The sequence below is a fragment of the Psammomys obesus genome, unplaced genomic scaffold, assembly GCF_907164565.1.
Source record: "Psammomys obesus unplaced genomic scaffold, mPsaObe1.curated_primary_1811, whole genome shotgun sequence".
Taxonomy (NCBI): Eukaryota; Metazoa; Chordata; class Mammalia; order Rodentia; family Muridae; genus Psammomys; species Psammomys obesus.
The window spans coordinates 751649-774658 of NW_026596091.1; the positions used below are offsets into that span (position 1 = coordinate 751649).

At 40.4% G+C, this 23010-nt stretch overlaps 1 protein-coding gene across 2 annotated transcripts; it reads right to left on the reverse strand.

Moving 5' to 3' along the window:
- Positions 1 to 699: 699 nt before the first annotated feature.
- Pwp1 (PWP1 homolog, endonuclein) lies at positions 700 to 18326 on the reverse strand. Of its 2 annotated transcripts, none has more exons than XM_055627993.1 (15): positions 18118 to 18326; positions 15871 to 15929; positions 15585 to 15769; positions 13745 to 13830; positions 13550 to 13646; positions 12247 to 12357; positions 11280 to 11410; positions 10636 to 10697; positions 8865 to 8961; positions 8042 to 8103; positions 6512 to 6623; positions 4053 to 4143; positions 3840 to 3961; positions 2567 to 2672; positions 700 to 1724 (listed from the first exon to the last, which is right to left on the reverse strand). In XM_055627993.1, the coding sequence occupies exons 1-15, from the start codon at positions 18187 to 18189 to the stop codon at positions 1615 to 1617; spliced, it is 1503 nt and encodes a 500-aa protein (XP_055483968.1). In that variant the 5' UTR covers positions 18190 to 18326; the 3' UTR covers positions 700 to 1614. The 2 variants fall into 2 exon arrangements, with proteins under 2 accessions (XP_055483968.1, XP_055483969.1); XM_055627994.1 differs by lacking the exon at positions 18118 to 18326 and adding an exon at positions 16490 to 16990.
- Between the last annotated feature and the right edge of the window lie 4684 nt (positions 18327 to 23010).

Consider the following 23010-nt stretch of genomic DNA (forward strand, 5'->3'; position numbering starts at 1 on the left):
ATGGACTGCATACTATTTTGCTGCATGCTACTGTATATACAATGTGTTAAAGGCTAGAACAGGAGTAAAAGGTGCTATCTGAAAAGAGATAAGGAGTAAAGTGCATAAGCTTGGCTCAGTGAAGAGAGCTGGACTTTGAGAATGAACAGACCAGATCTGGAAAACCAAGTCATATGTGTGAAATATCTTGAACCAGGAAATTTAATCTCAAGCTCAAAGCCAAAGCAGTTACCAAGAAGGGAAAGTATATTAAGCCCCTACTGCACGTTAGTTTTATTTTCACAGTAAGAGCTTAAAGGGTCTTACCAAAGCCTGACAGGATAATTTTTAAGTGCAGAGATTGGGCTTCACTCAGATCTCGTTACATATCCTGTGCTTTGCCCATTGTCTGCTACACAGCAGTCATTGTGTGGGAAACACATATAACTTGGGTGCTTGTGGTCCCATTTTGGAAGTCTATAATGATCGTGTAAATCTGATGTGACTCGAGAAAGGCCCTGGCATTCTGAAAAGAACAAATGAAAGACAAGTGAGGTGAATATTAACGACAAGTAGAATGCATTACTGTATTGCTTCAAAATAAGAATGTCCTGTTAAATATTAACATCATAAAACCTGGAAATCAGTTTACGTAATTGGTGAAGTCTGAAAGGAGAATTTCATGGAAGGAATAAATGAACAGTTGTTCTTGAGGCAAAGTGAAAAACGGAGTAGTGTAAGATTCTTTAATTTATACTTCTGAGTCCAGTGTTTTATGAGCTTGACAAGGTCAAGTTCATTTTAAAAGATAAGCACAGAGATTATGAAGTAACTAGAGGGAGAATTTACTGGTACCTTCTGGAGCCAGAACTTAAAAGGTTGTATTACTATGACAGCTTTTAGTTTGTTGTCCATTTAGCAATATGTTTTGATCATAGAAAATTTGTATGAACTAAATGCCCCCCCCCCGTTATTTTTTTTTTTCAATTGAGACAAAACATTCCTGAAAACCATGAAGTTCATAATGGCTTTGTCAAAAATATGATTAATATGCAAAAGGTGAAAATGCCTTTAGGAATCACATTTTTAAATCAGTGGGCCAGAGAGACTGCTTAGTCAGCAAAAATGCTCATTTTGCAAGCATAAAAGACCCGATCAATTCAATTCAATTCAATTCTGGAATCTATCATGCATATTGGTAATCCTAGCCTGGGAAGATGGAGCCAAGTGGATCCTGGAGCAGGCCAGGCTGGGTGGCCATTTAGTCCTGTCTCTCTTCTCCTCAGTATTGGGAGGACAAGCATGAACTACCACAACAGCCTAACACAGCAAGACCCGTCTCAAAAACTGTTACTATTTATTTTATAAGCCTACAGTTCCTATGTCAGACAGCATGTTTAAGAAATAATTTTTTGAAAATCTTTTATTTTCAAGAAATGCAAGAACTCTGTACAATACCCAGTTGAAGGCAGATACAAAGGCTGTGGACTGCCACCAAAGCTGCAGAGGGGAATGACAACAGGAACTGAACTCAGTTTTGTTTCCACCATTATGGCTATAGGTACACTTGAACATTTCTAGGCCAGCTTTTTGAAATCCCAAGTTAAGGTAAGCAAATCAGGAAACTGATCGTTGTCAGGTCTCCATTGGTGTCTGTGGGCTCTTGCTCCCACAAGGGCCACTAACAGACAAGCCTTTTGCGCTTCCAATAATCAGTCTCTCCCGTCTTCCAAATGCTTCGTTTACTAAAAGGAACCATGAGAAAAGGAGTTAATCTAAAGACTAGATTATAAAACAATACAAGGGCTTGTTTTGAGGTGAAAACTTTATGAAAGATATATTTAATACTATGTGAAGCAGGGATGCCAGACCAATTTAATGAGTGAATCTTTTTTTTCAATTTTGCTTAATCCATCTTTATCGCATTTCACAGCATGGGCAGACACAATTTAACTGTCTGGTCCTGTCTCTTTATCTCTACATTTCAAGGAGCTTTTTTTTTTGTTTTTTAAAATTTCATTAATTTTTTATTTTTATATTAATTAGTTTATTCACTTTGTATCCCAGCTGTAGCTCCCCTCCTTCATCTCCCATGTCCACCCTCCCTCCCTCATCACCTCCCATGCCCCCTCTCCAAGTCCACTGATAGATGAGGTCTTCCTCCCCTTCCATCTGACTCTAGTTTATCAGGTCTTATCAGGACTGGCTGCATTGTCCTCCTCTGTGGCCTGGCAAGGCTGCTCCCCCCTCAGGGGAGGCAGTCAAAGAGCCAGCCACTAAGTTCATGTCAGAGACAGTCCCTGGTGACTCTTAATCATCTCTTGGGCTTGTCTTAAGAGTTCTCTAATCTACCTTGGAACAGAGCTCTGCTTCAGATTTTTTTCCCCTCTATATCATGACCACACAACTGACAAAAGTTTAGGATCCTTCCTCATCATGGGAGGGATAATTTAGTGGGGACATACTGTCTATAGGGTACACTAAATAGTAAGTAACCTCAACAATTACTATTTAACTCATTAAATTCTCACCCTGTGCTTAGTCCTTACACTTTCTGACAGAGCAGGAGCTAGAAGGCTCTTCTTACCTGAAGAGACAGTGCTTATGTCCCAAACTCGGAGTCCTTCTCTCTGTCCTCCAAAGGCATATACAAATGGCAAATCAGGACAACATGAAGAACAAAAAAGAACTCCCTAGGAAGAAAAGAACTGAAATGTCAGTGATTTCTATCCTTCTAGAGAGTTCTAACCTCTAGATCCCTACCCCTATTCTCTAAGGACAGGTTTGATTCGTTACTCAAAGCTAGATAAGCACAGCATTACGGCTGCATCGTGAGGCCAGCCGTGATTTCACTATGCAGCCTCATTCTTTTATTAGGGAACTCCTATCTAGTTCCCTGTATATACCCAGAAACCTTATTTATCTTTTCAAACAGTAACAGTCATATAATAGGCCACTATGAAGTCTTTTTTCTTAAATAGTCCTGCATGTATGCAGGTTGGAGATCAGGGCTTTCCTAGGCAAGTGTTCTACCACTGAGCCCCCAAACTGCTGGCAAACATTACATTTCTGTGTTGGGGTGGGCATGTGTATGGACAGAGGCCAACTTAGAGGAGTTGGTGCTCTCCTTTTACAGCATGGTCATCAAGCTTAGCAGCAAGTGCCACTCTAGCCCTCAATTTATTAGTAAACTTTTAATGTTTTTTTTTTACACTCCTAAATATTAAAAATACACTTTACAGAAAGTATGAATGAAAAAACTTATAAAATCCCTCAGTGAGATAACTTGTTATTTCAGTATAAGTACATGAGCCAAGTAGTCATTTATGGATAAGCCTGGGATGGAGCTAAGAAACTTAATGGCCTGCCTGCCTTTCAATAAGCTAAGTTTTACACACAGTTTTAAAAGCTGTGAAATTCTACTATGCTGCTGATGTTATTCATATAACTCAGTGGCTCACCCAGTAAGCACTCACTGTTAAAAATACTTATTCTAAATGTTTTGTGAACACATATATTACCAACTTCAATGTAGAAAGCAGGCTATGAGAAATAAATAAAAAGCCCCCAACAGCTCTAGTGCCCGAAGCTCCAAGATTCCCTTGAAGGCTAAGTTGTGGCCCTTCCCTATGTCCTTTGCCCACTCTTCTTGATCCTATAAAGTGACTAGTAAGCTTGTAAACTGGAAAGGAATTCAGACAGTAACTGAACTCTTTAAAACTCTCCTAAGTTATACACTCCCATTAAACTTGACTAGTTCAAAATTGGATTCAAAACAACCTTAACTGCAGTGTTTTCCAGGAAAAGACAAGCAAATAAATAGGTCAGAAACACAATAAAAATGTCAGGGAGATGCTCACCATTTTCATGTCTCTCGAATGAATGAGACTTGGCCTGTCTCCTAAGATGTCCCAGATCTTCACATATTTGTCTGCTGAAGCGGTCACGAGGCAGCCTTTGATCTGACTGCTCAGATCAAGACCTGGAAGATAAGATTAGTTCAGGAACTACTGCCTGAAATTTAGACTTACTTTGTCGTAACTTAATGCATTTGAAAGAAACATCATTCTTACCAGAGATTTCATCATTGTGTGCATTAAGTGTAAATACTGGCTTATCTGAACGTGCATCCAGATTATATACAAAGCCATCATCTGTACTGGCCTGCGGAGTAAAAGACAGGCAAGATCATGTTATATGACAATAAAATTTGGCAATAGAGAAGTATATAAGTTATAGTAAAAATAATTTTATTTGTAGAATTTACTAAAAATTAAGATAGACATAAGAACTTTAGCATAAGCTATAAAGCAGAAGAGAGCAGGGTTATAGATAGTCACTGCACAAAGGTAGAGGGGGAATGGGTGAGGTGGGGGTTAACTGAAGAGCAGTGGGTTAGCACCATCTTGGTGAGCGTGGCTGCTGCAGGTGTGAGCTGAAGAAGGCACAGAATGAAGCAGTGGGAGTAAAGAAAGTGGATGTTGGGAGCCAATAAGGAAATTATGAAGATGATGGTAATCAGATGATGTCTTAATAGTGCCTTTGCAGTGGACTGACAGTTGGAGATAAGCTGTTAGGCTCTCAAGAATCAGGGAGCAAAGAAAGGTGAAAGAGACCTAAAGCTCTATTCATGCGTAGGGCAACACCAATAGGAAAGGGCAGAAACTAAGGCCTGCCTTGATGAATGCTAGATGCAGGGTCAAAAACTAAGATTGGACCTAGGTTTGGTTCCTAGTGGCCATGTGGCTCTACCATTTATAACTGTAGTTCTGGGGGATGAGATACCATCTTCTGAAGTCCACTGGCATCACATCACATGGTAGGTACACTTGCATACACAGAGGCAAAAAACACTTATGCAATAAACAGTAATGCAATAAATCCAGAAAAAAATTCGTCAAAAATGCTCTATGCAAAAGCTCAATTCTGGGGTGAATGTAACTATGATACATTAAGCTCATGTACCTGGGGTGAAATGACTAGGCATCTCTACTGAAGGTTGTAACATCACCGATTTTTGCACATCTAGTACCAGTGATTCCCAATCCAGTTCCTATAGTGGGAGCCTTCTAAGTAGGAAGGAACTGGCAGATTCTGTTTTAACTGTTTTAGTTGTACTCAAGTCTGCCTTGTAACTACACAAGTGGCACTGGTGTTAGGTTGTATATCTGCTACTGGTGAAGTTCTCTTTCCATGAGAAAAACAACACTCAAATGTTTAGAATTCATAAACAATCTCATCTCATGGTAAAAAACAAATGACCTTTTTAGAAACACTTTTGAAAGTTTAATTATTAAAAAGCTGTCCTAAACTGAACAGTGTGCTTCTCTTGCTCAACTGGAACATTTTACAGTTTGTAGGTAAAGAAGCTCTGGTACACTGCTAAAAGGTCTCAGGAGGCTGAGGCAGTCTGAGGCCAGCCTGGGATACAAATTACACTCTGTCCTGAAGTAGAAGGGAAGAAAAGAAAAACCAGTATGGGCTCAATATACCTGGAAATGGCAATCCTACTTACCAACTTTCCAAAAACTTTTTTTTTTTTTTTTAATTGGTGTGGTTATAAATTAGGAAAATAGTGCCAAGGCTGCATAGAGAAAACCCTGTCTGGAACAACCCCCACCCATTGGCAAAAGAAATTTAAGAACACAGTTTTATGTTGTACAGCTAAGAATAGTATACTTTAAAGCACTTAAATTAAATTTCATTATTTTCCTAAGAGCATGACTGCATAGTACTGTTGTCTAAATGTACTGCAACCAAAGTATGCTTAAAATTCATGTATGTATAAGCTGTATTTTCTTAGAAATGTGGGCTTTTAACATTACCGTAACTTCTGCTTTCCAGTGTTTTTATGGTGAAAGCCAGAATTTGTGACAAAGCACATATACCTATAAACTAAGTTTTGCAAACTGAGAACAAATAAAAGTTTTTTTTTTTTTTTTTTAAGAGACAACAAAACACATGAAATATTAAAGCAAAAAGAAAAATACAGAGTGGGTAATATTGAGGCATTCTGTTTGGCTGATGTTAGTGGAACTTTTAAAAAGTCTTTATTCTTTTCCCATTTGGTAGGCAAACACTGGCATCCATTAGAGTTCCATCTACATGAAAGGATTTAAGAGTATCTCTTGGACTGATTTAACCGTTAAAAAGCACCAAAAAATAGGTAGAAGCAGGATTTGCAAGATCAAGGTCAGCCTGGGCCATACAGATCCTATCTCAAAACCTTGAAACAATAGAATATTATGATTAGTATTTCAAAAATATTGTATGTAGTAAAATGATCTAAAAATGTAAAAACAATATGTAGCACACTGGCACAGTTGAAAATTAGCTAAGTGATTCACAAGCTACTAATTTCTTTGTAGTTAAGTCATTGTATTGTTAAGAAACACACTTCAGTTTTTTAGTTCTAAGGTCCAGAAACTTCATACTAGCAGAGAAAATGCTTTTCTGACAATCTCACTATTACGGAATCAGAAAAAAAAAGGAAGTTCTTAAAACACCCAAAAACCAATGTGCATATTCTTACCAAAAAATGACAAGGTGAAAAGTGGTTCCACGTCACTCTCTCAATCTGCCCACTGAATCGCCACAGGCGTTGGTTCTGGTTTGGATTTCGGCAGTCATACAGAGCCACTGACCTGCACATATTGTATGCCATGTTAGGGTTAAACTTACTTTAGTGAAATAACAGAGCAGCATTATGAATTGAGAATTCAATTATTTATAGCTTGTTTTAAAGTTCTAAACTTAAAAAAAAAGTAAAAAGAAAAATTCCATTTCTGTTGTGTGTACAGGTGTCCATGTGGTTCAAAAAGACATAGTATCCCTTGAAGTTGGAATTACAGGTGGCTGTGAACCATCTGATGTAGGTGCTAGGAATGAACTGCAGAGGAGCAGCTGGGCCCATCTCTCTAGCCTGCATAAATGTTTGTGCATCACATGTAGGTGCAGTGACCATAGAGGCCAAAGAGGGCATCTGATTCCCCTGGAACTGGAGTTAGATCATGTGGGTGCTGGGAACTGAAATAAGATCCTTTGAAAGAACAAAATGTGTTAACTGCTGAGCCATCTCTACTGCCCCAAGCTGAATTTTACTGGTGGATCCTGTTTTTTTGTCACTGGAAGGAACTATGGCTCTAACTGGGGCCTCATTTTTCTGCAGATCAAAATCTTGAATTACGGATGAATCCCATTCCCAAAGTCCAAGGCAGTTCTTACTTCCCTTTCCCAGGTAAGGTTCACAGCCATGCAACTAAGGCTCTAACCACAGCTGTTCTCTGGTCACTACTGTGCTTGGGGAACTAAGAAATACAGTCTTACAGTTTTTTACAAATCACATCTAAGAAAAACTGGAACTCCTGTAAAGGATAAGGAATCAAAACAAAGACTGCTAATTGGTTTGATACTACTAGCCACCCCTTCCCTCAGATGCAATCTATAAAAAGGAGAGTACATGTGACCAGGGCTCCTGCAGTTGACAGAAGTAGCTCCAACTGCTCATTTCTCCTATACCCATGGTTTCTGCCATGTAATGTAGGAATGTTCCCCATAGAGGCACCCACAGAGGGTGTACTAGCTCTAAACCGAGTCTCCAAAGTCTCTCTGCCTTTGGAGAATCAACTGTCTTTGTTTAGCCTAACCAAGCCACTGTGAGCAGCTGAGCTCAGTCTTCATGGACACAATCTAAAATGGCCTAAGAAATGCTTGTCTTAAGTCACCCTGTTTGGAATTGCTTGTATCACAAAAATGGCTAAGTCATATACCTTTTAAAAACCAGATACATTTCTAGTTTCTATAGTTAGATTACTATAACAAAACCACATTTCTTTTTGAGGGAAAGTAGGATCAGGGTTGAAAACTAGCATTAATGATTTAAATGTGTAGCACCTCAATAGTAAAGCCTGTCTAAGCATCAAATGGCATCTGCTTAGTCAAGGTATGAACTCAAGGTCTTGTGCATTATGGGCAATAGCCCTTCTGAGCTACACCCACAGGCTAGGTACTTTTAAATAAGTTTAGGGATAATGCAACTGCAGTACAAGAAGTGCTTTCTTACTTATCATATGACCCAGAAATCAGAGTTTGTGCTTCAAATGGATGAAACTGCAGTGTCTGGACCTAGAGGAAGGAACGAGAAAAGATCTGTCTTTATCCACTCTGAGTATTATTGCTATGGGGTAGTCAAACAGAACTGGCACTGTTTCTATGCCACCTCTTTAAAATTCCAATAGTGTATAATCTGCAGGGTTTGTTTGTTTTGATTTTTGGAGAGGGTCTCAGTAGGTAGGCCTGGCTGGTCTGAAACTTGCTGTATGGACCAGGCTGGCCTAATAGCCCTGAACTTCCTCTGCCTCCTGAGCACTGGGATTAAAGGTATGTGCCACCATACCTAGCCAAAAGAGGAGGTATTAAATACTTAAAAAGGGAAACCATGTTCTCAAATAAAAGCAAGCACTTGCGGGAATAATGTAGCACTCCTCAGGCTCTGTGGTGGAATGCTTAGACCCTTCAGAAGAAAGGGAAGTAGAGTGGACTGGGCAAGCGCATAGGCCTTCAAGTCCAACTGTTTTTAGTACGTCAGCGTCCTCAGCAGAGTTCTGTAATTACACATCTACTACAGTCTTACTACTGTTGTGACTGACAACCCCACCCAGGCTCCCAGGAGCCTCAAGGAACATTTCACAGGGCATTCATGTTCCTGATTACTATTCTGTAAGACTGGAGGATTGTTATTTATTGCACAGGGCTCTGTGAACCTCGTGGGATAACTGTGGAAAGCAATGTGTATGTCGAAGAAAGCCATATACAAATGTCTGGATTATTTTAGCCAATAATCTACCAGATTTTTTAGAAGCCCTTTACCCCCTAAGTCACCATACCTTGTCTGTGTGTGCAGTAAGCCTGGCTGCTTGCTTCCCTACAGACATATCCCAGAGAATCACAGTGCTATCTGCGGATGCACTTGCCAGCACATTTCTAAGAATGGAAAGAAACAAAATATAGAGAAATTGTTTTTAAAAACAAAAAAACATTAAATATAAGGAGTTCACTTATAACATCAAAGCAGTGAAATAGGCATTTAAAAAAAAAAACAAACTTAAGACTTTCATCATGAAAACTTCCAAAATTAAATCGAAAAATTAAAGGTATCCCAACAAAATGCACAGGCCTATTGACTGAGCAAACAGAAGTAAATCTCAGAAAATAGATTTTGCTGTGAGCCACTGCATGTGGATATTGGTAACCAAACTCACTCCTCTGTAAGAACATTGAGTGCTCTTAACCACTGAGCCACTATTCCAGCCTGTTTTTTTGGTTTGTTTTTAGGATGTAGTCTCACCATTTTGCCCAGGCTGTCTCAAACCTTGTGCTCAAGCACTCTTCCTGCCTCAGCTCCCAGTGAGCTGGAACTATATGCCTGTTGCCACCAGGTTATGGCCATGTTTTAGTTTGTATTTCTCAGTGATTGATTGGTATTTTTGATGTTTAAAAAGTGCCAAGACAATTTTAAATGTTCAAGTTGGGGGAATGACATTGATGCCATTACCAACAAATGATTCAAAGACAATGGAATATCCTTGTGAAAAAGTTTGACCCCCATTTCAACATCCACACACCTCAAAATGGACAGCAGATTTAAATGTGGGAGCTAACACTAAAAAAAATTCCAAAACACATTAATTAATATAAATCTTGATGATCTTGGGTTAGGGAACATTTCTTAAATGTATCAGCAAACACATAACAAAAATAAATGGGACACCTTCAGCATTAAAATGATTTTACAAAAGGAAAAAAAAACCAACCACAAGCATAACAGAAATATTTGGAAACACACTTCTAGCTAGGTATTACTTCAGAATATAGAAGAGACTTTTACAATTCAATTTGAAAATGGTATTTCCCACTAAGAAGGTATATATAACAGCAAAAGAGCACTGTGATGCTAAATATCACCAATCACTAAGAAACAAACACTCATGTAGTTCCAGCTAACTGGGAGCTGACACAGGAATACTGCTTGAATGCAGGGTTTAAAACAACCTGGGCAATAGGACACCCAGAGCTACACAGTGTGACCATGTTTAGAAAACAACAACAACAAAAGAAAACAAAAAACCAAAACACATTCTAAATAAATTTCATCAGCAAGTGGAATGGTGGTGCCAGGGCTAGGATGAAGGGGAAGAAGGCAGGGTTTTGGTACAGAGTTCAGTCTGGGACTACAGAAAAGATCTGAAGATAGGCGGTGGTAGCAGTTGCATGATGTGGAGGTACTGAATCACAGAACTTACAAAGGGGTCAAAGTGATGATTTCATGCTGGGACTATCTGACCATAATTTAAGGTGAGAAGATGAGTAATATGTGAAAATGAAATAAAGTGAGAAAGTTTGTGGAGAAACAGCAGCATCTTATGGAGTCACCGGCACTGGAGGAGGGTACGTGATTTCCAGGTTTATAAAGGGCACCTATGGCAAAATTGGCTAGGGGATAGGAGGGATGCAACTTAATAGTACTGCTGCTGTCCATATGCAGAAAAGGGGAGAAAGATGGGCATAAAGGTGCAAGCTCCTTGCTTGCACAGTGGACAGTGTAGGTATGAATGAGAACATACAGCAGACAACACATCATGAATGCCATCTTCTTACCTGATTGTCTTATTCCAGGAAAGGTCAAGGACAGCATCAGTATGCCCTTCTGTTGAGGAACTCTGTAATATATTTTAATTTGTTTGTATTAAAAGTCATCCATCACAAACTGTCTTCTTATTATCTAGTGATTTTATGATAAATATTCTTTAGAGAAAAAAAAAATAGCAATTCATGACCTATCAACACTGTCCTTCACCTCTCCCCAAATCTACAAGAAAAATATAGACATAATAGAATTTATCACACAAGCAGCTAAACAGGAACCTTGAAGTTCAAACTTAGCACTTAGTAAAATTATATTCCAACAGGTTTCATGAGACCAGAAAATAAATGGGCTTTCTGAAATTAGAAATTATGTTAACTAGCTGGTGGTAGTGGTGGCATATGACTTTAATCCCGAGCACTTGGGAAACAGAAGCACATGGATCTCTGAGTTCGAGGACAACTTGGTTTACAGAGAGAGTTCTAGGACAACCAGGGCTACACAGAGAAATCCTGTCTGGAAAAACAACAAACAAACAAACAAACAAACAAACAAAAATTACATTACCCTTGTAACTCCTGTTCTATACCAAGATGATCTAATTGCAAAAATATATGTTCTTAGCCCAATTTGTCTTTTAATATCTACTCCTCTTTACCTTCTTTGATTTCTTCTTCTTCTTTTTTGAAAGTTTACTTCCCAGTGTGAAGACTGGCTCTAGAGAGTCCACTATATCCAGGTCCCATACCTCAATGACAGGGCTCATGTTTCCCACAGCAATATAATTTCCTATGGAAAGAAACAATGCCCTTTCCATTATAAATTATCACCAAAAGCTGCCAGCCTAGCACATCATGCTGTGGACTGACTTGAGCAGTACTTCTCAAGCCCATTACATCGTCTTGGAAACCTGTAGTTCTAACAGCTCCCATGCCATTGCTGAGCTGCTGGCTTAGTAGTTGTAATTCTAGTAGTAAAGGTTCAATCCTTTGGCCTCAGTTATAAAATTTACTACAGGTAAGCAACAACTCTTGCCCTTTCCTCCATGGACCACTGCAAGGGTGAGGATCAAGTCAAGACTGAGCACAAATAAGCCTGGCAAAAACTACAAAGTCATTAGTATTACAGTATTTACTGTTACTGAGGAGCACTGGCCAGGCAACCAAGTGTGTGCAGATGCGGCTGAAAGGACAGTGACCTGGGACAAGGGTCTTTGCTTTGCTTTTATCTGCTTTTTATTTTTTGTTGTTTATTTCGTTTTTTAAAAATATTTTGAGACAAGGTCTCATTATATAGTCCAGGCTGGCCTAGAACTAAAGATTCGTCTGTCCCGGCTTCCAAATGATATACTATCATACCATGTCTGGCTCACTGAGTGTTTTCTGAGAATCCAGCTGGCAACATGATACCACTTTACACTCGGCTTTTACAAGATTCAGTAGTTTTATCGTAAAAAAAACTTTCAAATAGTATCTTTCAGCACAGTGTAGTGGCTTATCTAAACTCTGGGGGCACACAGACCCCAAATGATTAAGTGACATTACACTAGGAATTCTATAAGTCACACTTCATAAACTGTCAGCGACAGTTCTGACCCATGAAGAATAAACAAGTTTCCCAATTACCAGAAGATGCATCTGGACTTGGATCAAAACTCAGCCATTCCACACTCAGAGGATATGCAGACAGGAGTATGTCATGGTGTACATAGAAAGACTCCTCTTCTTGATTGTAAACTAAAAAGATTGAAGAGAGAGACTTCCATAAGAGACTTCAGAAATCACATGTACCTCACAACAGTCTCCTATTAAAACAAGACAGGTGATGACATTGAAAGGAAACTTTATGGTCACTATTGATAAAGTTTGTTTGTCCAATCTAATACATTCTCATCTCCTAGCATTTTCCATGAACACTGCCAGACTGAAAAACGGTTCTGTCATTTCCTTCATTACAAAAATCACACTCTACAAGGAGGACTGACATTATCTGCTAAAGGTCCACCTGATTTTAAGTCGGAACAAACAAAAATAACATTGGAGAAAATGATCGTATTTAGAAGGTTAAATGCCTACCAGAATTATTTCAATATTTCAAGAGTTTATGAAAACAATGTAGACCAAAGGACATGCTTTAAAATATGCCAACTTGCAGAAGTCGCTTTTAAACATCCACATACAGAAAGTTAAGGAGCAAAATTACATTAAAAATCAAATCACTACGTAGTATACAATGACATGATAACAAAAGTCTCCTTTAACAGGCTCTTTACTAAGAAAGATGTGATAAAATAAACGAAGGTTTTTTTTCTTATTATTGTTTTGTTTTTAAATCTCATATCTCTGATTATGGGACAGATTCTGGGAATTTGGAAACTTAAAGTCAAGTTGTCACATTAGCCTCTGCTGAAAAGGCAAGGTCCTGAAAAAAAAATTTGCAGCATACATGGTAAACTAAACTGGCGATGATATAATGATTTCAGATGTGCATTCATAAAAACCAATCTCAAAAAGACCAATATAATTTAATTCTTTTTGCATGGATTCTTTTGTTTCAGCCTCTCAAATGCCTACACCACCACTGCCACCTGTCTGTATCTCTCATTCCAGGAATCTAATACCTTGTTCTCCTTTCCTTGGGCACCAAGCATGCATATGGCACAAGTTGCATGCAGTTGCATACAGGCACAACAGTCATACACAAATACATAATTAAAGAAATAAAAACAAAATCCCCTTTCCTAAGGGGCCATATTTCCAGACTGCACATGTCTAGATAACCAGCACAGGCTGTGGTGTAAAACTGATTCGTGTCACCAACTCAAATGAAGTACAGTGAGACCTGGCCTCTAAAGCTGCACAACAGGGGCCACTGCAATATTTTAACCTCACGTGGAAAGCTTTTAGGTGGGGCACTTCCTTTACTCACCATGTACCTCTAAATTGCATTGTTCTTGTTCAGCACGGCCACAAACGATGAGGTTGTCAGTGGGCTTAATCAAGAAATCTTCATGCTCATATTGTTCCTAAGTGGGCAGGAAACAGTCACTGGCTAGAGGCAGAGATTTAATAAGGCTTTTCAACACTAGGGGCAATCTGAAAACCAATGTGGCTAAACACTTACAGTATCTTTCAGGGTAACATATGGATCTTGATCATTACTGCCATAGACTGTAAGACCCAACAGAGATTCACCAATAGTCTCAGCATCTGTAATAAAAATTCACCCATCAAAACGGAAAAATAAAAATCACCTTGACAAAACCTTTTCCCCAAGACATTCAGTTTGGGCTTGAGTCTATTTTCTCACTAACCTTATCATTCATATTTGGGAGAGGAAACTATACAAATTTCAAAGGTGGGCTGGAGAGATGGCTCAGCCGCTAAAGACTAGACTCACAACCAAAAATTTCAAAGTCATTTCTATTTGACATGTGGAATGATTTCCTAAGTCTTAGACGCCACATTTTTCAAATGAAAGAATTAAATCAAGAATTTAACCCTTCTGATAAAATATTACAGTTCTGTTCAGATTCTCTAGCTTGTTCCATATGATTAAAATTCAAGGTACATGAGTTCGAGGACAGCCTGGTCTACAAAGTGAGTCCAGGACAGCCAAGGCTATAAAGAGAAACTTTATCTCAATCAATCAATCAATCAATCAATCAACAAATTAAGGTCCTAGAAAAGCAGCTTTCAGCATCTAGAAGAAAGTGTCCATGAAACACTGAAATGAACAAACCTATAGATAAGGGTTGTTAGGTAAAAACTAGGATGGCAGGCTTCACAGTTGGACAGGATACTCTGCAGGCAGTGCTTTCAGATTTACACTCAAGTGATTCACAAATTGAAAATGGAACCTTTATACCACACCTTTGCAAGGGCAGCATCAACCAACAAGGCTGAGGAAGGTTATGCCCTCATGAGGAAAGAGGATTGCAGCAGCAGCAACAACCAAAAAACACAAAAATATCAAAATTGAGGGTACATTAAACAAACAAAAAAAAGCACCATCTTTGGTGTTTATGTAATCTCCTTTACATAATGAAGAGCATGCTTCTAGACCATCACTTGCCTACTGAAATCCTGAGAACTGGATGGTGGTGATGACTTCACTTTGTTGTAGACAGACAACTTTCATACTAAGCTGATGTTTTATATGTCAGCTTACTTGTTTTTCTGATTTTATGAGTTGGGAGTTGCTGATTGAGAGAATTCCATTAACTCCCAGAGAATCAGAGTAGTTGGGATTTACATGATACAGAGCTTATCAACCTACTTAGAGTGATGAAGTTGTCACCTGTTTCTCCCCCTTAAGATTATAGGTTAGCAGGATGTGGTGGTGGATACCTAGAATCCCAGCACTTGGGAGGCTGAGGCAGGCCAACCTCTGAGCTTGAGGCCAGCCTGGTCTACAGACTTCCAGGACAGCCAGGGCTCTACAGAGAAACCCTTTCTCAGAAAAAAAAAAAACAACCAAAGATTACAGGTTAATGTCATCCAGGACCATACCAGAAGGCCGTGAAAGAAGCTCACACAGCTTCTGCCTGTTCTTTGTATTTATCTTTATACTTCTTTTGCTTAACAATCAGCTTTGCCAGTGTTCTCAGCTACTGTATTTTCCCCAGGCTTCCTACTGGGTCTCTCATAGTCTTAACTGTACCTCCTTTCTTCCTGCCACCAGGCTCCCTCTCCTCATTATCTCCAACAGTACTGTAGCAGCAGAGAACTCACAAGTCAGTTACAGAGGGTTACTCCTGACATATTCAATAAAATACATGGTGTCTTTAGAGCTCAAATTTACACCGTAGGCCAGTGGATTAGAGCTTCCTTCCATATTGGTTTAGGAACCAGTCCAAATTACCTGACCTGACCCCAGGGACAGTATAACAGACTAAAGCATTGGGATAACAGCAGAGTTGAGAGCACTGTGGGCAGACACATGAAGGCGAGCCACTTCTCACCTGGGTTGTCCTCTTCGTCATAATTGTCCAAGTCATACTCAGCCAGCTCATCATCATCTAGTATACGGTCATCCTGTGGGTCACCATCATCCAGGGGCTCCCTAGGCTGTGCCTGGGTACGGTCATGCCGCATGCCATCTTCTGAAGGACTGCCTGCCTCCTCTTCCTCACTGTCACCTTCTTCTCTGAGTGAAAACAGAAAGGGAAAGGATGTCACCTCCCAGAAACAGGCATGTGACAGACCTCATGTAGACTTGACCACAACCAGAGAAACTTGGAGACTTACTGTAATCTCCCTTTCGCTTCAGCAATGAGACGCTTTACTTCCTCTCTACTTAGCTCCACCTACAAGGGAGCAAACATTTCATTAGAGCATATTTACAGAAATCATTAGAAGCCTTTGAACAAAGCCTTCAAGCAAATGTAAACTACGGTATCAAGAGCCATCAAAAAATATCTTGTATATTGATCAAGGCTCTAAGTATAACAAGGTGAAGCTTGTATAGGCCCTTATGATTAAGACCCCTCCCACCTAATATTGTTCAGAAGTCATGTTCACTCTGCTCTACCTTCCTCAATATTCAAATAGGCTGGATTTTGTAAAGTGGATCTATGGTAGCCATTTCAGACTCCAGGAGTACCTCCCGCTCTTGTCAGTGGTCATCCACTAACAAACCACATACAGTGGTCCTCTGCTTCTTTCCCTATCATTCCTGCCAAATGCAAACTGATTCTTTCTGGGAGCCAATTATCCCCCAACATCCCTCCTGGCTCATCTTGAATTCTATCTCTACTTTCCCAACTTCCAGTAAGATTTCCTATCTGGCTATCTTTTATTCTGAGTTCAAAACTGAGGCCACTCTCTTAAATACTGGCATTCCCTCAGCTAAACAATGATTTAGTACCTTTAAGACATCTAACAGCCAGGGGATGGTGGTGGTGCACTTCTTTGATCCCAGAAGAAGCAGAGGCAGGCGGAGCTCTGTGAGTTCAAGGTCAGCCTGGTCTACCGAGTAAGTTCCAGAACAGCCAGGGCTACACAGAGAAACCCTGTCTCCAAAAACCAAAAGCAACAAACCCACCAAATGGTACTACATTAAGCTTGTAAAGGCCAACACTGGTTTGGTATTGTAGACATAAACCCACACTGTGGTGCCGGCCACAATGGTAATGCTCCAAGGTTGAAGGCAAATCAGTTGCTCAGTTTCTACTAATGAGCTTCCAGCAATTCAGTGGCTCATACCTGTAACCCTATTATTTAGGAGGCTGAGGCAGAAGGATTGCCATAAGTCTGAGGCCACAGTGGGCTACAGATTTGAGACCTGGTCTCCAAAACAAAACCAAAAATCTTGTAACACAAGCATCCTCCTGAAAAATGACATTCTATCCTATTCTGGCTGAGAAAGATCCAGAAGTTAAAGGCTAGAACACACTGGGGAAAGGAGGAGCTCAGACCATAAAGTGTTTGCTTAGCAAGCATAAGGACCCATGTTCCATCCCAGAGCCCACTTCAAAGTTAGGCACAGTGACAAGCACACCTGTAATCTCAGCACTGGGTATTACAGAGACAGGAGGGTTTCTGGTGCTCACTGGCCAGCCAGGATGTCTCAACTGGCTAGCTCTGGGTTTAGTTAGACAGTACACACATAAACAAATACACAAACACAGCCATACACACACACACAAAGGTATTTGTATTGCTTGGGGGTGGGGCAAGAACTAGGGATTTTTAAGACTCTCTTTCAAAGGCTGTATATATCCTTTTAAAAATGAAAATAACTTTGGACAAATTTCAATGAGGTAATTTGTTGTCCCTATTCTATAAATATATATTGGTTACCTGCTGTAGGCAAAACACCAAAGGAAATAGTGACTAAACACTACCTGTACTCTGGTGGAATTTACACCTATGGGGAGTATTTCCAATTCTCACCGCTATAAATTCATGTCCAGGCCACTACCATACCTACCACATGTTGTTACTAACCCAGAGAACTACACCCACAGCAACCTCTTCACTTCTCTTAGGACACTTACACCCTCTGACATCCTGAAATCAAGTGCAAAAAAGATAGGGCTTGCCCTATCTTGATCAAACATAGCACGGGACTCTGAACCCGACACCTTGCAGAAAGCACTTAGTATGGTGAACAAACCACCTGGGTAACCACCCCCTTTGCCACGGTCTCCTCCAGCTTTGTAAGATTTCTTTCATAATGTGTCACACAGACACCTTGTCATCTCTGTCCCATAACATTTTTACCTCTATCACCATAAAAAATTCCTAACACGCAAGCACCCCGCCCCCTTCCGGTGCACAAAGTCCACGTGCTCAAGAATCTGGGGGTGGGACCGAGCTTCCGGCTCCGGGAAGGGAAGGGGCGCAGTCTCTGCTTGCCCGCGGCAATAGAGCCACACCTCCAGTGGCTTCAGTCCTCCGGAACCAGGCCGGTCTCAAGGCGAGGCTCGGGCCCGGCGCGTGCGTCCTCCAGGCGGGGCCGTCGCTACGGGCTCCCCTACGAACAGCCCTCACCTTGTCTGGCGTCTCTTTGGCCACGCCGCGGCGAACCCAGGCCACGCAGGTCACTTGGCGGCTGCGGTTCATGACCCCCAGTTTGGACAAGCCTCAGGCAGGAGACGCGGTCTCAGTCTCTCTAAGAGACTCCTCTTGAGCTCCGAGAGGGAGAGCAAAGCGTAAACGCGAGTGCCTGGTGACGTCATCCGCAGGCGCCGCAGGGGAAGGGGCGGGGAATTTGCGTAAAGTGGGCGAGCCCTATGCTGGTAGAGGAAGACGGTTTTCTAGGCGGTGCATGCTCTGGTGATGGTGTATTCCTGGAGACAGAGGCGATGTTTGGAACTTTGAGGGCCAGAGCATCCCCTCACCCCCACCATCCCACTTCTCGGTTTTGCTTGTAGTTCCATGCTTGTAAAAATGACAAGTGGAGACGTCTGTAGGATGCTTACTTTAAGCATTCGATAAAATGAGTTATTTTTCGAGGAGGTTCCGCCGTTTTGTTTCTTTACTTTTTAAGCCCCTACTGTATGGGATCAAACCCAGGGACCCCCGCATGCTACATAAACGCTCTACCGCCCTCTCCCCACCGCCTGCGATTTTTGGACACAGTATCTCATCGTGTACCCCCGGCCGACCTGGAATTCTGGATCCTCCTGCCTTATCTCTGAAATGGTAGAATAACAGGCCTGAGTCAACTTGGTCAGCAGTTTCATTACTGAACGTTACTTTATCACAATAAAACATTTAGCACCTGAATCAGCATGTTCAGGTATGCTTTTAATTCCAAAACTGGACAGGCTGAGGCAGGCTTGCCATTGAAAGATTAAAAAAATAAAAGGAGGACATGACTCCTTTTATTGAAGGGTTGAGGTTATTAATTATAAACATAAGGGGAAATACAGGCAGAGACCGACAGAGATATCTGGGAGAGTTCAGAGTGACTCTGGACTGAGCCAGACTGAACCAGGCCCTGTAAGCAGAGAAGGGAAGGCAAGAGGAGAGCCACTGAGAGGTGCTGCCTGAGCCAAGACACTGGTCAAGAAGTGAAAGGCCACGCAGCCAAAATTGCTGGATTATATAGGGAAGAGCCCCTGGGGGAAGGGCAGGCCAGCCCCTGGTTTGGAAAACTAAGGGTATGCTAGACTAGAGGACTCTGTAACTGCTAGGGACTGAATGCTAGAGTCCACTTTGATATGTTAATAAGCACCTTAGCTGTTTGAACCAGGTTTGAGACCTAACAGCCACCAGTTAGAGGCTACCCAGGACTTAATAGCAAGACTTAGCTAAAAATGCCCATGCCCTCTGTCTTAGGGGTTTTATTGCTGTGATGAAACACCATGAACAAAAGTAACCTGGGGAGGGATACTTACTTACATTACACTGTTCATCATAAAAAGCATCAAGGCAAGAACTCAGGGCAGGAACCTAGTGGCAGGAGCTGAATCAGAGGCCATGGAGGAGTGCTATTTACTGGCTTGCACCTGAGGGCTTGCTCAGTTGGCTTTATGAGAAGAACCCAGGATCACCTGCCCAGGGATGGCAACCACCCACAATGGCTGGGACCTCCCACATCAATTACTAATTAAGAAAAATGCTCTCTAGGCTTGCTTACAGCCTGGTCTTACTGCGACATTTTCTCAGTTGGGGTGCCTGAGATGACTCTAGCTTATATCAACTTGCCACCACACCCTACTCTCCCCACAACAGTTGGCACCTCTGAGTTACCACAGTTACTAATTGTAACAAACACATTGTGCTTATTAAGTTGAGGCACAATTTTAAGTGTACCACATTACAATGGCCATTTAACCATGTACATTTGCATATACTAGGCAAGGGCTCTAACATAGACCCACACAATTAATTCCATTTGTTATAATTTTTATTATAACAAAATACACATAACAAAAATTTACCATCTTAAACCAATTTTGAGTGTGCAATTTATGTTTGTAATTGCAACATACTACATTTTGAGGTCTTTTAAAATGCAGCAATTATGAACAGGTGAGAACTTGCTGTGTTTGGAACAGCACACATTAATTGACTTCTTTTTTTTTTTTTCCTGTGCTCCTGCGCTGGGGTTGAACCCAGAGACTTGTGCAAACACATTGCCAAGAAATACACCTTCTGTAATGAACTGGCTACTTAGTAGAGGCTAACTCTAAATACCTGGCTAAGCTTGTTATACGGGTCTGTTGGGTTCAGGTAAGAAAACTCCCTTCAGAGACAGAAGCTTAGAATGTAAGCTTTATTTTCTGTGTGCACAGGCAGGTGGCCACTTAGGATCTAACCGTGTCCCCAAAGGGAGATTGTACAACAATATTTTTAAAGAATGGGAACAGAGGCAGGCTGGGTGTTGCATTGGCCAATCACATTTTGACATTGAAGAGCCTCAGGGGCTCTGGGATAGAATGGGATATCTGTCAAGTGCCCTTTGCCCTATATTCCTGCCACCCTTTGTCTTTAGATGCTCTCTAATTGCAGGAAAATCAAAATGTCCTTCTTTCAAGGACAGACCTGCCATTTAAAAGAGTGACTGAATTCTTACTTAATCATCCCCTAGACACCTGGCCTCAAGGTGCTTAACTCATTGTCCTAGACCTTTGGTCCATAGCTCAGAGAACAAAGGAGTGGGCCAGTTGCATTTTGTTTAATTAAGTCAAGACAGGCAACATAATTATGACTTTTGTACCTTAGCTTAGTTAACAGAAATGGCATCTTCCCTCTTTAGAGCCTTTACTGATTAACAGAAAAACAGGAAAACACCTGAAGAAGCAGGGAAGGAGTTTGGTTCTGGGGCTTGGGAATATGAACTCAGTTTTGATCCTGCCAGCAAGATGGAGCTTGTTTCCTGAGATGAGTGGACCCAGGAAACTGCCTCCTCATGTTTGAGGATTTGATTTTGGATTCCTGTGACAGTTGCCCTATTATGAGCTAGCTGCTGCTCCTGTCTTCTTTGTACCCAACATATATATTTGTGTGTGTGTGTATATGTATATGTATATACACACACACATATATATGTATATATACGTATATATGTACATATATACGTATATATACGTATATATACATATATTAGTAAGTATATGTATATATAGTAAGTATATATATATATATATATATATATATTTGTCAAATGAATGAGCAAATTAAAGAGTAGAAGGTGAGCTAGCTCTATGGTTATTTTGGGCCTATACAAACTATCGTCTTTTTCTGAACTTTTTTCTAACAGTGTGCCAATTCAGCCCAAGTTGTGAGTTTGCCTGAAAAAATGAAAACCCAAGTATGGCTGACTCTTTTTTTTTTTTTTTGTAACAAGAACTGACACCTGAGCATAGGCAGCTCCATTTCTAAGTTTTGTTCTTGCAAACTGATGAGCTTATGTAGCTGAGAAAACTGTCTTTGCCAGAGGCATATTGGTAGCACATTGGCTATTCTTAGAGTTAAGGGTCCCTATGGATTGAACCCAGGCCCATGCCAGGCCCCTGTTGCACCCTCCAGCTCAGTGCACTGCAAAATCAGACTTATTAATAGCTGGCCTTGAATGCTGGTGTAGTGGTTTGAATGAAAATGGCCCCCACAGGCAATCAGTGAAATGAAAAGTGATTCCCTATTTATCTTTTCTCAAAGTCCTGTCTGTTTCTGCTTGCTACCCAACTAAATAAAAATACTCTCTGATTTCTGTTTATGCTCTCAAAAAAAAAAATAATCTTAAGATTAAACTTTAAAAAACTTAAGGTGACCACATGGTATGAAACAATTTTAAAACTTTTCAATCATAATTAACTATTTATTTTGTCTCCTTTTAGAATAAGAAAACAAGTCTCTGTAGGATTAGATTTTTTACCAAGCCTACTTTATTTAGGGTTCTTAAGTACCTTTACCTCCCTACAAACCTCCTGCAACCGTAGGTAGATTAGTAGGGAAGAGGGCTGTAGTCCTCTTTTATCTATTTCCTGCTGATCACGGTCAGTGGGTCATTAGGGGATTACCAGACTCAGTCATCAGGATACCAGCAGTCCAGTCCAAAGGCCAATACAAAGCAGTGAAAGCCGAATGACTCAGTTGGATTGCCCAGAGAAGCTCTCTGGAATGTTTCTCTCTCTGAAGCCAAGTGTAGAAGCACGGAGATCAGGGCAGTGATGTCAATTCAAAAAGCAATGTCTCACTGTGCTTGGGCCTCTATATATGTCCTCTCCTCAAAATCCACCCATGGATGCTCTTAGCTGGCCAAAGTCATGCCCCTTGCATGTAAGGGGTCACAACAGATCATCATGTGTCCAGCTTGCAGCAACATATCACATGACTAAACTGAGTCCAGAAATTTCAACTTCAAGTATCATTTTGAATTGGTATGGATTTTTATATAAATTCAAAGTTATATTTTTACAACATGCTATATATATGATTTAATATTGGTTCAAAATAATTTTTATATGATACTGAAATTTCAAGGTAATAAAGGTCTATGCAGATTAACGAGCTAATTTAAAATGTATATCTAACTGCCTATTTCTTTACCAGTTCCTAAATGAATAAATGAATGCTGTTTCTCTTGCCATCAGCTGCCTGTGATCCAGATTCACCACTAGGCTGTCTGGCTAATAGGTTTGAATGTGATTTTAAAACTATTTTATACTATTCTACTGTGTTGCTGCTTCTAAAACTTGTAACTCAGGATTACTATGTAAAAGTTTTTGCCTAGATAACCTTAAACTACATGTTATGATTCCGAAGATACTCTAAATTGAGATCTATTACTTTTAGAGACATTCATTTGTTTACAATAAAGCTTGGTCATTATGCTATAGTTTCACTCTCAAAAAGTTAAAATATATTAGGTTTTGTTTTCTAAATATGGTAATATTATTAATCTATAGTATAGCCTTAGGCTTTTATAAGCTG

Coding starts and splice junctions, on each gene's coding strand:
- Pwp1 (XM_055627993.1), bottom strand. CDS start 18,189: ATGAACCGCAGCCGCCAAGTGACCTGCGTGGCCTGGGTTCGCCGCGGC. Junction 13,831..15,584: donor TGACGAAGAGGACAACCCAG/GTGAGAAGTGGC, acceptor TTTTTATTACAG/ATGCTGAGACTATTGGTGAA. Junction 10,698..11,279: donor AGAAGAAGAAATCAAAGAAG/GTAAAGAGGAGT, acceptor AATATATTACAG/AGTTCCTCAACAGAAGGGCA.